The sequence below is a fragment of the Hyalella azteca genome, unplaced genomic scaffold (genome assembly GCF_000764305.2).
Source record: "Hyalella azteca isolate HAZT.00-mixed unplaced genomic scaffold, Hazt_2.0.2 contig16986, whole genome shotgun sequence".
NCBI classification, from domain to species: Eukaryota; Metazoa; Arthropoda; class Malacostraca; order Amphipoda; family Hyalellidae; genus Hyalella; species Hyalella azteca.
Genome location: NW_025946789.1, coordinates 56,789 through 73,273, shown reverse-complemented (window position 1 = coordinate 73,273; position 16,485 = coordinate 56,789). Strand labels below are relative to the sequence as shown.

At 36.9% G+C, this 16,485-nt stretch overlaps 1 protein-coding gene across 1 annotated transcript; it reads left to right on the top strand.

Annotated features, from left to right (window-relative positions):
* The first annotated feature begins 1,988 nt into the window (after positions 1-1,988).
* On the top strand, positions 1,989-9,375 carry LOC125179370. The gene is made up of 5 exons (XM_047885120.1): positions 1,989-2,165; positions 6,450-6,570; positions 7,866-8,078; positions 8,941-9,047; positions 9,364-9,375. Exons 1-5 carry the CDS (start codon positions 1,989-1,991, stop codon positions 9,373-9,375), a joined length of 630 nt encoding a protein of 209 aa, XP_047741076.1.
* The last annotated feature ends 7,110 nt before the right edge of the window (positions 9,376-16,485 follow it).

The window sequence follows — 16,485 nt, the reverse complement described above, 5'->3', positions numbered from 1 at the left end:
TTAGATGGAACATAATTTGTAGAATTAAATAGCACATTTTTTGATGCAGCTGCAATAATCTCTGGGAAATCTTTTTAGCCAATTCACGGATTCAGTTCATGACTGTGAAATAAATAGACGGTCTTATCATTCTAAAGAATTAAAGTGTTGTCAATCTATAATGTAACAAAATTAATAAAATTGTTGCTATGCACTGACGTCAATTAATTTCACAACAATATTAATAATAGTTTCTAATCAAACGGTAATTTTCATAAAAATCATGTCTATCCCATGCATTAATCTTTTAGTGTAGCCAATTCTCCGGGTCCTCAACCCATTCAGGAGATATTATTTCATTAATGCCATGCTGCGCTGCATATTCAAAGCTTGAATTTCGAATTTATATTTATTTATATTATTTCTCAAATTCAACGACAAAATTCACTTCTAGAAACAACGAATTATTACTAAAATATCAAATCAAATTTTATCAATTTTGAGGCAAATCTTTGCCTATTCAGTTCCGTTTGTTGTTGAGAATAGCATTCATAAGCTAATGTGGTTTGTACATATAATGTACAATTTGCAATGTTCTACCATAAATTTTCGATTTCTTGAAACTTTCTTCCTCCATGATCATGGATTTTAACCAACCTCCCATTTTGATTCCTACAGATTTCTAGACGTAAACTTGAAACTTGGTGATGAGAAAAATTCGTCATAGTAACCGGCCCCAAGGCCGCTGCCACCTGGCTAACGATCGACGAAACGGCGGCCAAGATGAAGAAACGTGCATTCCAAACTTCGAGTTTCGTTGCAATAGTTGCCATGGCTGCAAGAAGTGCCTTTTTATAACAATCGCAGTCATTTCAACTCTGTTTACATCTTGCCGTGTATCGGCTTTGTGTGAGTATGAAGAAATCGTCTGTTCGTTGATTTATTCACATATTCGTCTTCTCTTACTATAGGTTCCAGCGCAAAATCGATTCACAATGTGATATTTTCCTCTAAAAAATTAACCATGTCGTGGTAAAAACATTAAACATGGCAAATTCAATCCAGTGTCAATCTGGACTATCTATAGTTTAATGCAAACCTAAATAAACAGTAATTTGATGTAAAACATGATGGGGCTTCGTGAATGATTTTATTGTTCAACTGTAATATGATCTCATTTTATGAGAAAACCATGCCACAATGACGATAAATACAATCGCGACTTACAACTTATCAAAAAATCTCTCACGAATTGGATCCTCATCTGTTAAATTTTTCAGCGAATCTGCAATGTCTGAAGGATGACATTTCGAAACCGAAGTTCTATTCAGTGGGAGGCTACAACGACAGCAAGTACCAGAGTCTCGATACTTGCAATGTCCAGTGTCAGAAGCAAGGTCTTGCAGTGTCGGGTATAGAGCAAGCGCAGTACTGCTTTTGTGCTTACAACCAAACTGGTAAGAACTGTCGGGTCTCTTTGATTAGATTAGAATACAATTTTATATTTTCTTTGTATTTTTCCGTGCAATAAGAAAGTCTAATTTTTTTCATACAATTTTTTTCAGAGCCGACAAAAGATGACTTATTATTTTCTTTTTTTCATCAAAATTATTCTAACTCCAAAAGACATCTTGTTGTACTACAAGCATCAAAAATGCACCAGTATTTAGCAAATTGCTGTCAATAATTGATCTGAACAGTAGGCCTTCAGCTTCATGGGTAGATTGTAAACCGTGTGCCAGTTACGCTTCAACGCCGTGATTTGATTTAAATTTCTGCAATTGAAAATTCGAGCACTGTTCATTATATGAGCGCGTAGATATTTAAATTCCTGTTCCAGAGTGAGATGAAAAATTATGATTTGAAATACTTTTTTAGCAAGTATACTGTACAATTTATGCTATGAAAATATCATGCTGGCCTTTGATTGTTTTCGGCGCGAGATAGCTTAGCAGCTGAAGCGCTAGTAATCATAGGGTCACTAAACTAACTAAACTTTGATCGTTTTGATGTCAGCGCTAGGTGGACTAAGTACAGCGGGAACATGCAACGTCTCCTGCGCCGGTGGGAACGCTTGTGGGGGGAAGGTTGGCGTCGGCATCAGTGCTCTGCTACAAGATCCTCAACCTTTGCCCTCAACCATCACCATATCTTCCCCCAACGCCACCTTCATCAAACTTTTCTCGGTATGTTCAGCTAATACCAGAAAAATACTATTGTTAATGGCACTCGAAATATTTCAAAAACGCGGCCTCTCTCACGGCCGGTCTCGCGGCCGTGATTCCAAATTCAGTGAGCGTGGAATATCTCGCAAAATACTGAACGTAGCTTGATGAAACTTGTGTACCAAGTTTCATCAAGCTACGTTCAGTATTTTGCGAGATATTCCACGCTCACTGAATTTGGAATCACGGCCGCGAGACCGGCCGTGAGAGAGGCCGCGTTTTTGTCCGAGACGTATATTTTAGGTGGTTCCTTGGTTCTCATTCAGTTCTATCTAATATTTATCCCTGAACCACTTAAAGCGTTGTATTAACTTTTCTTTGAAAAAGGTCAGAAGAAAATGTGGAAAACTTGAATGAAACGAACGGGTATGTTTTCAATCTTTCTTTCCTTATGGGAAGAAGCACCGGAAATATAACAAAATGATTAAGCTTGCACGGTCAAACACTGGCAACTGCATTCTTTCCATTTCATATAACCTAACTGTAATTTATTCCATCATCATCATAAAACACACTGCTCAAAAATCGAAAAATAATGCTGTTTTAACCCTGCTAAAAATTCACACCGGTATTGCCTTCGGCCGTCTGCCAATTTCGATCGCGTTGCCGTCGCAGCAGCACCGCTTTAGAGCCAGAAAAGCCGCGTTTGGGCCGTTCTTAAGGCCGCGTTGTTGGCGTTGAGTTGACGGCTCTACCTGAAGGTGTCTCGAATATATCGGCAGCGAGGGCAACAGTACAGTAACCATGCATCGATCTGAGCTATAGTATGCCACTCCTCTGCCGGCGGTAAGTTGCGCCGGCTAGTGACGGTCGCGTGCAAGAACGGGAGTGCCAGCAGTCCGGCTGTGAAATGTTTGAGGCTTGCAAGTGCTGCCAGCTTAAAGCCACGTACGGCAGTACAGCGGCACCTAGCCCTAGCTTGATGACGGCAAGAATGGCGGTGTGTTTGCAGTTACGGCTGCAATCATAGCGATGTTGGGGATATTTAGCTAGCAATGACGGCGTGGTCGTATTTTCCCTTTAACATTGTTAGGGAACGCCTTTCAATGTAATAATTTCATCGATAGTTACGTTACTTGTATTGTCATCTTGTTTTTGAGTTACTATTACGTGACCTCGTGCAGACCCGCCCTGTAACTTGTCATTGTTATGTGATCCACCACAGAGGTTAGTACTTGCATTGCTTATCGTGTTTATCTTCAGTGTTGATTTAGTGGTGTCCTTTCTGGTGATATTGAATATTGTTATTTATGTTAGTTTTCTATTTACGTGTGCTTAATTAAAGCCCTTAATTTGTATTTATTCGTGCTTTTTCAGCGGGGCTTTGAACTTAGGACATTCTTACGAGTTGAAAGTGAAAGGCTAGCAAGACACACGGTTTATAGTTTTATATTTCGTTTTCTTGTATTTATCGTTTATTTATTATGATAGTTCTTTATTTATAATTTTTATTCATCCTTTATTTACGGTCACTGGTCAAAGGTCTGGGGTCAAAGAAAGCCTATTTATTGATTAGTCCCCAACAGCATTGATATATTATATAGAATTTCACCATTCTTTCTTTCTGGGTACGTCATTTCATTGGTAAAACCTTTTTGGCAAACAAAGAGATCCTTCAACTTGAGTATGAAGTAGGTCAGCCATTTTTACAGAGTGATTTCGCTAATTCCTATGGGATTTCTTCACTAGGTAGGTTCTCCTTTATTCCACTCGTAAATGAGATAATAATATGAATTTTTTCATGCTTATCAAACTATTTATTTGCAATCTGTGGACAGCAAATAAAAATATGTGAACTTTGTACTGAAAAGTTATGATGAATAAAAATCTTGCCCTTTAATGTTTACGAAGTATGAAAAGTGTGCAATTTTCTGGCGGTGTCTATTAATTTTACTGTTTATTCTCCACTGAGCGATATGCCTGGCATATCTCGACCTGCTTTCTTGTAGTAGATTAATGTCACCTAAATCTTGTTAAGAATGAGCATGCTCACTTATGGAGTGAAAATACCGAATACTAATAGTTCCCATGAAGACGTTCAAAGAACGAGGGGATGCAGGCGTCGTAAATTACTCAGCTGTCACCGCATATGAGCACTCTGGCTTTCAAAACTCGCTAAGTGAACGTAAGTACTTACGCTCTATTTTCTTGTCTATGATTGGTGGATTTTACTTGAAAGGCCGTCACAATGAATGATTGGCTGATGAACTTACGATCTTTTAACTTTTTTTGAAGGTATAGGCCCAGCTGCCCAGCGGTTAGTAATATGAGGTGGCCAGCGTAAGTCTGAGCTAATTGGTTAGCTTTTATCCGCTGGCCTTTTTGTGGCGTCCTGATAACCTCCCGTTGCCCGAAAATCCGTGCTGACTCAGATGTGACCTTTCAATTAAGGACTACACGCTCGAGAGGAGCAACTTCTCGATATGAAAAGTGCACATAAATTTCACGTCGTAGTCCCGAACACTGGGCTCTCAGACTTCGCCGAACTTATTTTTCTACGGATCTAAATGTTGAGCCACTGGTTCTCAACATTTTTGTTAAATCTCTACTTTGGCAGAGGTGAAACGTTTACGCTCCTCTTGTCCTATAAGCGCCAGCAATAATTTTGTTAAATTATATCTCAACTTTATTCAACAAATACAGAGGTAAAAAGTTTGATAAGATAGTATAGCATAGTGGTTTAACGGTATTAGCGTTGATCAAACCGTTAGACCTGTCGCCAATTCCTAACATCGCAGAATATTCGCAGTTTGTTGCAGCCTCGGACACGCAACTCACTGCTCCAATTTTGCTGCGTTTAGCTAGCCGCCCGGCCTAATCGTCGACTTAACCATGTAGCCGCGCCACGCGCGTCTCTAATTTTTGTACCGCGATTTTTATTGTAATTTCTTGCGATCATTCAACAGTTATTTCTTTTCTTATATTTGTTCTGTTAAATTTGTACCTATTTTTCCATTAATGTTTTTTTTGTCTTTCGATTTTTACTAGCATTTTCATTTAGAGAAAAAGTATTTTCACCTTGATCATCCGAAGCGCGTCACTTTCATTCTGATTCAGTACTAGCCATCCGCTGGGTTCACTTTAGGTTCACTTTGGGTTTATCTTGCGTTCACTTTGGATTCATTTTGAGTATATTTTCACTGTTCTCTTTGCCACGTTTTACTGTGTCTTTGTTACCAATAAATCGTCAAAAAACAAAGTTCACTTCTCTGCACGGATAAAATTTCGTTTGTCTGGTCGGCGCTGAAGTAATAGCGGCAGGCATAGCAGTCGCGCTTACAACCAGAACCATCGCAGGTAGCTGGAATCGGACACAAATTCACTGCTCCTATCTTGGTACTCTGAGGCCATACTTTCAAAAAAGTTAAGAGATCGTAATTTCATCAGCCAATAGTTGACGGCCTTCCAAGCAAATACCACCAATCACAGACAAGAAAATAGAACGTAAGTACTTACGTTCACTTAGAGCTGAACTGTAACCACTGGGTACCCTGCCCATAAATGGAAATTAATAACATCATAAAACACCAGGACCAAGAAGTGAAAATAAAACTGTTATTTCGGCCACATCGCTTGGATAAAAAACGAAAATCAAATTACAGCGAGATTTTTTTGAAGGGGAAAGATAGATAGATTAAAAAAAAATCGTCCTCTCTCTCTTGACTGAAATACATCAAGTTCTTAATTAAGCAATCAGCTGCGCAGCATTTATGGCCGCGTTCAAACAATGACATGAATTTTTAAACATTCTTCGCCATTTTTGTCACGTCTCACTTGCCAACATTTGTCATGTCTCTGCAACCCACATATGTTATACTCTCTTCCATACATCATTTAGATACCTCTGAGCTAAACCCTTATAATTGTGACAACCTAGTCTTTAATTTTATTTATTTTTCAATTTTGACTTATTTATTTTTTTAACCTTGATCGTCCGCTTCTTGATTTGGGGACATTGGATTGGTAAAAAAAAAACAATAAAAAAAGTGCCGATGGATCAGTGCACTATTATTTCAAATTGACTTCGCAAACTTCTGCCTAATCCCGAAATGAACTGCCTTCTATAGTTGTGTTATTTTCTTGCTAACCAAAAGTCGGTACGTAGCAGCTAAAGTCCACGTCACACGTCACTCCCCAAGTTGGTTCAAAATGTCAAGTGTTCTTCGTCCATACAATTCAAAGACGTGGTTTAGAAATAAATTTACTGTCGTACCTCATGTACGTGACGACCATTTAACCTCGCAGACTGTGGGCGTCACGGTGAACAGTTCAGGTCGCTTCTACACGGACTGGGGAGACGGTGCTATTTCGCTCCTCGGCTTCCAGCAACACGTCTATGACATGGCCGGACGCTTCAATATTACAGGTGAATTTAATGAAAAAAAATTATTAACACGTCTACGACATGGCCGGACGCTTCAATGTTACAGGTAAATTGAATAAAAAAAAATTATTAACACGTCTACGACATGGCCGGACGCTTCAATATTACAGGTGAATTTAATGAAAAAAAAATTATTAACACGTCTACGACATGGCCGGACGCTTCAATATTACAGGTGAATTGAATAAAAAAATGATTCATCTATTCACAGTGCTATTAACGATCACCTTATCAGACTTTATCTGCGAATTATAAAAAAAAATACCTCTGATCAATCCTTTCAACTATGGGAGATGAAATGAATGAGTGCCAAATATGCATAGAATATGAAGGTAACGAAAGCACACATTAAAATCAAGCACTGTATCTTCATCGAAATGGTTCAAGAGACCAGCTGCATCAGCAGGTCAACAAAAATTTTTGATAATGCATATATAATTAATATGGAAAGTTTTATTTAAGCAGACGAAATTAAAACCGAAGTACCGAATAAACGGGACAAGGAACATAAAAAACATATCGGTTAACAAATTCAGGAGGGATGAGAACTTTTGGTGATGTTAAGGCACCGAAACGTTTTCAATGAAAATGCAATGAATTTACTAAGCGTTTTTCGTGCTTTAAGTTCTCGGTTAACTCGCGATTTAGGTAAACCTTTGATATTATCGTATAAAGTACCTTTGTTTTCTTATTATTATTTTATGTTATAAGTTGTTTGTTAAATTGGACGGAATGACTCAATTCTCTGTGAAATTTTTTCCTTTTTAATGATGATTTGAAATGTTTAAAGCTACTGTAAATTGCATTTTTGATCATTGATTTAGGAAATTAGTCTTTATACATGATGGTCTTGCGCGTCTCGTGAACGCCTCTTCCGCCGTTAAATTTTTTTTGGCTCATATTTTGATAGAGTAATTTCTCTTTTAATGAAATTTTATGGCTAATTATTTTACTCACAATAAAAATTTTTTAATAAAATATAGTGATAATTTAAACCATAATAATGGTCCGCCACTGGACTTCTCAGAAGAGTTTTTCTAGAACAAATCCTACTCATGTCATAAATAAATTTGTCTAAAATGAATGAAATTCAACTATTGTCTAATTTTGAGGCATGGTGCGGTATCACACAAACTTCTATCACACAGTACATTAATTAGGTAAACCTATCCCTCTATCCCACGGTCGCGAGAGTTTAATAGCATACCTTAAATTAATGAAGAACGAATATACATATCTTCTAGCTCGTTTGCTAATTGAATTGTCTATCTGCTAAGCTCGCCTGCACGACACCGACGCAGTCTCGGCGACTTCAAAAGAGGTGGTCGTCGTGGACGCAATTATGCCGTTCTCGATGCAGTGCCCCGCAGCTCTGGAAGTCGGTGTGGCTACAGGATGCAATGTCACTCTTCTTCAAGGATATAACTACACTTTCTCGGCCACAATAAAATCTCCGTACCAGGAGCAAACTTTTGCCGGAACTGTACCAGGTGAAAACTTGTGAAAGGAGCAAACTTTTGCTGGAACTGTACCAGGTGAAAACTTGTGAAGCTATATTCCATGCTTATCATGAGCCTTCTCTATTTATTTGCACTGTAATCGTTGAAACGAATTCTGAAAGGCATTCCCTTACGCATAATTAATGGTGATGATTCGTATTGAAATAATATATGAAATTTATTGTGAAAAATACACAGCGTTTGTTAGGCTTTTTAGGTGCTGAAACCTTCAAAATTTTTAATAATCTTGACTACAAGGGTGACGCTATATAAAAAAATTATTTTCTTTTTATAGGAATCATAAAATTGTAATTTTGATATAACATATATTGCATAATTTTTTATCGGGCACAATAAAACCTGGTCAGAAACCCGAGCGATCCTTGCATTTTTACTCTGGCTGAAGAATTACATGGACTCATGCCATTTCTTCCGTTTTTTTTTTTTGCCCGTAACATCACAATGGCCGAGGAGTGATACAGCTGTACTCCAGAACACTGAATTAAAAATTTGAAAGACTGATGATAAATATGATCATTGATGCGCAAAATATCTCAAGTTGAACATAAATGAATTGCTAAATTGGCAGTAATGTAATTATATGAAAAAGTTCATGACGCTATGCATGTTGTCAAGTTTTACTCGACCTATAGTCATTTCCACGAATAAACCTTGCAAAATATTCAACTCGCATAACTTATGATTTTGAGGGACTGATGATAAGTTGAAATCTTCGTTAATCAAATGTTTATCTAATTGCACATTTGATTAATACATTTTTGGCTCACATAGGTATATTTTTGCGAAATGCTAATATTTTTGCGTTTTCTAACTGCCCGTTGCCACGACTCAGATGCTGTGATGGACATGTACGGATGGACCGTACACCCACAAAACTCTACGGGCTACACAAACCTAACCTACAACGGCAAGGACATCGTGCTGCTCAGGAACAGTTTGGTCAGACGTACAGGATTCATCAAGAGAGTTCGTGTCGGAGCAAATCTTGGATATTCAATTGAAATTATGGTAAGTAATATTATTAGACTTAAGAATACGATACCTGCAATTAAGTGTTTAGGGGCCATACTTTCAAAACTCGCTACGTGGACATAAGTACTTATACGCTCTATTTCTTGTCTATGATTGGTGGATTTGGCTTGAAAGGCCGTCAATGATTGGCTGATGAACTTACGGTCTCTTGACTTTTTTTGAAAGTATGGGCCCTGTTGCGTAATTTTTTGGATCTGATTGGTACTTTCTGTACGCACGGCAGGCGGTACAGTAAGCAATACATGATAGTCTTAGAATGTGAACAAAAATACTGCCAAATCTGAAAATTACAAGTATTGAGAAATATTTCTTTAATAAATTTTATATTAATGCCACGATATACAGGGTGCGGCGCGGGAACTTACTTATTTGAATTGCGCGCCACGTGGCGGCCATTAGTCCTAGGAAGGTGGCGCCATGCTATGTAATATTCAAGAATTAAACTTGTAAGTAAACCCAACGAAACTTTAAATGTAGCTCTTTGTAAAAAAGAAAGAATTAAAACGCTATCTTTAATACTTTTTACTTTGTGATTTTTTTAAAAGAGTAAGTTCCCACGCCGCACCCTGTATTATGCTGCTTTAAATTAAGTAGTCTTTATCAAGATCTTATCGATTTTATTGATTTTATAATTAAAGGCTGAATTTGAACATCAATGTATAAAATGGCGAGGAAAATCAATCTTGAAAATAAATTAATTGTTATATCATCCCAAAATATTATTTCATAACGGGGGTTTCTAGATAACTGCCAATCAACTCTTCAGTTTTCTTTGTCGATAGGAATTCATGCAATGTATTGCAAATTTAAATTACACATTCACCTTTTTTATTTTTTCCAATCAAGTGATGTTTTCGAGCTTATGAGTATTTAATAAGCGAAACTCTTTGCTTGGTATACTTTTAATACTTGAAACGTACAATTAAATCATTTGGGACATTTTGGCAATGCCCTAAAGTTAGGCTATTGCAATACAGTGCATAAAATATAAATTAGGAAACGTTGTTTTATCATATGAAGCATTTTTGGCATAGTTATACAATTATATCCTAACCATGATCTATTTCAAACTAAGAGCGTTGTACTGAATTCACTTAATTATGAGCTGATCAATGGACTTGGGAGCATCCATTATTAATAAGAGCGGTGCACGGCAGCGAAACTAGGCTAGAGACTAGATAACAATAGGGGAAAAATATGTATTTAAAAAAATTAATTTCAACACAAACCATGAAAGAATGAAAAAATGAAAGTATAAAATACGTATATCTTAGTGCAGATGATCGCACATGGAAAAGCAAAAATAATTTGTTTTCCTCCGATGAGTAACTTAATTTGCTTAGTAAAACGTGGACAAATATGCCATGAAATACGAAAATTGTAGCACAGTTTAATGTCGCTAGGAAATAGGAAAGATACGCAAATTTATATTGGAGTCCGGAAATTATATATTTTTTAATGAGGATAAAATTTTTTATATTTTAACCTCGTATCAGGGAAAATGAAGAATTCAACGTTCTTCTATTTTCAGTGCAGTGGACTGAAAATATTTCTGTGAAGAATTATTGTTTGTGCATTTGTATGTTGAAAGCTCCACTGAACGATAAATCTCCACTCTCACCGTATATTTTCAATACCGCGAAATTTGCTGTCAATTTGACTTCACTCCAGCTTTATTTTGGATCCACTCATCTTTAATTTGATTTCTTCCTTTTGCGCTATACATTTGCTAGTCACTCGGACAATTTTTAACTTAATTTTCCATTTCTGGCTTTACTTGGCTTTCACTCTACCTTCCTCTTTAATTAACTGTAGTTTCACTAAAACCAAACTTTTTCTTCACTATAGCTCCACTTGTGCTCCACTATATCCCCTCTGTCTCACTATAGATTCAATATTGCTCCGGTTATATTCACTGGATATCCTGGACACTGAGCGCTTAGATGGAGACAGCATCCTATATGTTGCCACCATGTATCACTGATACCACTCGGTATCTGGTAAACCTCCCGGGATCATATAGGAGAGAAATTGTACGCATTTAAATCTATCCCCGGCACAGCAGGGTTCTGATAGTTGCTATTGAATGATAAATGGCTTTTTGAAGTTCTGAGACGATCTAATTTTATTTTCGAGCAGCATAAGAGTATTTAACCTTATTTTCAACAATAATTACAATGTATACGTTAGTTTTAGCTTGTGAAAAGTTTCAAATTATACCAAATCGATGTTCTATCGCAAAAAAATTTCATTGAAACTTGATATATCCTGCAGCAATTGACCCCGGTTTGTACAACGGGAACCTTCTGCTTCGGTCAGTGCCGTACTGCTTGTAATGCAACTTGCAATTCGACCTGCTCCTACACCTCTGACTGCTCACCTTCCTGTACTGTACAATGTGAGTTGCTGTTATATCATTACAGAATAATTTCAGGCGCGGGTCTGTTCTTACAGAACAATGTGATGCCCAGATCTTGTGTGATGAACTAATGTGAGTATAAGTTAGAGGAAGACTAGGATAAAAAATATAACTCGGTACACACTGCAGTGAGTGACAGAGAGCGCATTTTCTCGTCGACGAAAACATGAAGTCACGGACGGACAGACAGACAGACGGACATGGCGAGCACAATAGTGCATTTTTTTCCATAAATGAGGAAATGCACAAAAAACTAAACTAAAAACTAAACTAAAATAAAACTAAACTAAAACTTTCGTCTCGTCGACGAAGACTTGAGGTCACGGACGGACGGATAGACGGACGGACAGACAGACAGACGACGGACATAGCGAGCACAATAGTGCATTTTTTCCATAAATGAGAAAATGCGCTAAAAATGTAAAAATACAGCCTGGCTCAATCGTACTGTAAGGTTGCAAAGCTTCTTGAAATGATTTGCATAGCAAATCATTTCGAGATGAAGTTTATGAACAAAACGATATGCACCTCTATGTTCTCAAGACAGATACTTGGAAAGCTCACTATGCACTTCTATAGTGAATGCTCATCAAACTTCCTGAATGACGTAATCGAATCGTGCATTAAAAAGGCATAAATCGAATGAAAAACTTCTGCCGGAATTTTTGTACAAGCTATAATTTTAAGCCTGCCTGTAGCATGCGACGCGTTTACGATCGTTCTCGATCAACGGTAGTGAAAATTATCCTTAACCTTCTTCTTCATCAGCAACCATCGCACGCTATACTCCCTTGACGCTGTCGTCCATAACGAAGGCGACTACAACTGAATATTACTTCCCAAGCTTAAACATAAAAGTGTCGAAAGGAACTTATCTTGGTTTCCGGGCATCCGTTGGTTCGGTAAGTAACATATCTTCTGGTTTTGTTTTCATATGAAAATTTTCAATCTTACTAAGTTCTGAAAACTTTCCGAAATGAACAGTTATTAAATTATTTTTAATTCATTAGCCAGTTATTAAGTTTTTTAAATTGGGTGTGCCCTCCCCTAGCAATTGATTAAAGCGTCAAATTTCTGAAGAATTGATCAATGAAAATTGTGGTTTGTCTCGAAATAAGTTTGAACCTGTTCCTCCTGTAAATCTCACTGGGGTATATCTAGAAACGATGACAAAAGCAGTCTAGATTAAATAATTCTTAGGGTTCTCTCCTAACATACGCTATACCACCGTTTCAGTGGAAAATTCACATGGTAACAATAGCACTTCAGTCGCTTTGAAACATCTGTATTCGACAGATAGTTTCCACTTGAAAATACACTGTGGAATAAAATCTTTTTAATCTCCCGACGAACGGTGATGATTTATGTTGGAACTGAGTTCTATATGTTTCCGCATTTCGCTTTGCAGTGATTTCATGGGCCGCGTTCTCTCAATCCATTAAAAATTCAAAATAAATATATTACATTTATTTTGAAAAACTGGCATATATTTTCATATATAATATTTTAATACACAACCCGACTTCAAAATTCACACAGTAAACTCATTATATTAAGTCGAATTTTTCATGTTCAAAACATTTTATAACATTTTAATAATCACATTGTCTTTATTTTTAATTCATTATCTAACCCTTTTTCGTTTAAGTTTTTAGAAATTTAGACATCTTCGAAAGTGTCGAGCATGGAAATGAAGATAGTCTTTGCTAAGAGCAAAGTAAATTTTATATGTTGCGTCATCAACTTTATTTTATGCTGCAGGCTTCAACACATGATGTTGACATCATGTTAATAGAAATACATGATAGGGCCTTCTTCAGGGCTATGAGTTTGTTAGTAATTTATAGTGTATGCTTCCTCAGATTATTCGCACCACGGTGGTTGGCGGCAACTCAACGGACAAAGTTCAGCTGAAAGACGCCTTGCTGAGCTCAACCGGCTCTGTTCTCATCCCGATTCTAAATTACAAGTAAGATAAAATAAAGTAAACAGGTAAATTAAATAAGTGAAATAAAGTAAATTACAAGTAAAATATTTCTTACAGTAAAATGCAGTTGCAGGCGTTGGGTGCTCTAACTGCATCAGTATTATTCACCCCAGACATGTAGTGTGTTTATTCCAGTCAGGTTTTGAACTCTCGGAGTTAGTGCCTATATTGCTACGCCCATGATGGACAAAAATATCAAGGAAGTGTACTTAATTAATATAAAGTGTAAACTTACGCGCGATCAAAGGATCATGAACATAACTTGTATTTCTGATAAAGCAATAAATATTTATCTTAAGCGGTTAACCCGGAAGTTTCGGGAGGTTGTTTAACATGGCTTCATCAACGACAAAAAATGTAAGGTTTGCAACGGGATATACTACGTGGTGAATACGTAGAAGAAATATATTACAAAATTGGTACATACAATTAATAGGACGAAGCTCTCAAGATCGACACATAACGTAATTATGGCATTACAACTAAGGTGGAAAACTCATATGTAAAAAATTCACGTTGAATACAGTACTAGTGAGTGGATGAAATCCTATCTTATTATTTCATTGTTGCGCGCGAAAGAAAATCCTTATATAAATTAAAAATTTGATCCTTCAAACTTTAACTTACCTAAACCCCATTTAGACAAAGTTTTATACAAGTTATTTGGTCAATAGTATTGCCCGGATGAGTATTTTTAATTTCGGATTTAAATTGGTCAATTGTACTGCCTGATTTTCCAATAATGTAATGACATCTTCCAACATTGTCATGTCATCATTCATTCTTACATTTTCACTTTACCTAATGTTATTATAAATTAGAGCGAATTGCTTCTATGTAGAACAGTGCACATCACATGTTTAATTTCCCAATCATTCGCGGCACGTGAATCCAATAGAGGATAAAAATAGAATCCAATAGAATCCAATAAAGGATAAGAATATAATCCAATAAAGAAAAATCCAATAGAATCCAATAAAGAAAAATCCAATAGAATCCAATAAAGAAAAATCCAATAGAATCCAATAAAGAAAAATCCAATAGAATCCAAAAAAAATCCAATAGAATCCAATAAAGAAAAATACAATAGAATCCAATAAAGAAAAATCCAATAGAATCCAAAAAAGAAAAATCCTATAGAATCCAAAAAAGAAAAATCCAATAGAATCCAATAAAGAAAAATCCAATAGAATCCAATAAAGAAAAATCCAATAGAATCCAATAAAGGATAAGAATAGAATGGAATAGAAATGTCGAATTTGCAAGAAAGTAACGTTGCACCACTTGCTGCAAACTGAACGTTTCTGCCCACACTAAACCACTGGTCGAATTTATGCTAAATGATGTCACTAAACTACCTGAAATGATGTCTAAATCATTGGAACAACGTTCCAATTTGATAACTTTTTTCTTTTCCACTTATGGCATTAATATGGTCTGAGGTAATTTATTCAGGAAATGTATTGATTTTCATCTAAGAGAAGAAGAAAGAGATATCTCTGTTCATTCGGCCCAAGATTAAACGAAGTTAAATTTAATCCTATTACTGCACATTTTAATGTTCGTTCATTTGTTCTGGGCATACAATATCTAATGCAGCGTTGTAAAGAACTGTATTATTCAATTATTTGTAAACAATATTTACCTTTCCATTGCAATTCGATTTACCGTTCAATAAAATAACTTAGAGTGCTTTAATTTCTACAAATAAAGAATTTCAGTTCTCAGGGATAATTTTTAGTTATTTTGAGCGCATTTTCTCATTTATGGAAAAAATGCACTATTGTGCTCGCCATGTCCGTCCGTCCGTCTGTCTGTCTGTCTGTCCGTCTGTCCGTCCGTCTGTCCGTGACCTCAAGTTTTCGTCGACGAGAAAATGCGTTCTCTGTCACTCACTGCAGTGAGTACTGAGTTATATTTTGTCAATTTTAGAACCGTAAAAACATGTATAGGAGAAGAATATCACTAGGCCAACAATGACCCCATGTGAAATAGCGGGTGTGAGATTCTGGGTGGTGAGTGAGCAAGGGAGGCGTGTAGCTCAAGCCGTTCACTTTAAATTATAATACATTTTTACTTAGGTTTTGTACTGATTTTATTTGATGTAAATATGTATTCGGTTATATGAATGTTTCGAGTCGATTGGGTGCAGGCAAATAAGTTCTCAATTTACATTGCACGATATTTTAAGACACTATGTTTTGCATAATATTAATAATTTACATTATTAATTAATTAATTTACATTATATTAATATTGATATTTACATTGCACATCACTATGTTTTGCATAATATTAATAATTTACATGAACATACTGATACATTCATAACATTGTGAAGAGTTAACCGTCATTTACCGCCAGTAATGACGTCCGCATCGTGATACAAGCCCACCGCTTCGTGGGGTGTGTTCCCCTCTTCATCTGCACCGCCCCAACCTCCCTCAGCGTTGATGAAGTGCCTCAGCCCTACACCGCTGACACCGAGCGTTACATCAGCAACAGCTCCTTACTTATCAGCCTCCAGGTAAGACTACCTAGTGACTTGTCAGCCCTACACCGCTGACACCGAGCGTTACATCAGCAACAGCTCCTTACTTATCAGCCTCCAGGTAAGACTATCTAGTGACTTGTCAGCCCTACACCGCTGACACCGAGCGTTACATCAGCAACAGCTCCTTACTTATCAGCCTCCAGGTAAGACTACCTAGTGACTTGTCAGGCTTACACCGCTGACACCGAGCGTTACATCAGCAACAGCTCCTTACTTATCAGCCTCCAGGTAAGACTACCTAGTGACTTGTCAGGCTACACCGCTGACACCGAGCGTTACATCAGCAACAGCTCCTTACTTATCAGCCTCCAGGTAATACTACCTAGTGACTTGTCAGCCCTACACCGCTGACACCGAGCGTTACATCAGCAACAGCTCCTTACTT

Excerpts from the sequence above, each read along its gene's own strand:
- LOC125179370 (XM_047885120.1), top strand. The coding sequence starts at position 1,989 with ATGTCAGCGCTAGGTGGACTAAGTACAGCGGGAACATGCAACGTCTCC. Across the intron at positions 2,166-6,449 it reads CCTTCATCAAACTTTTCTCG|ACTGTGGGCGTCACGGTGAA; the intron begins GTATGTTCAGCT and ends TTAACCTCGCAG. Across the intron at positions 6,571-7,865 it reads CGGACGCTTCAATATTACAG|CTCGCCTGCACGACACCGAC; the intron begins GTGAATTTAATG and ends CTATCTGCTAAG.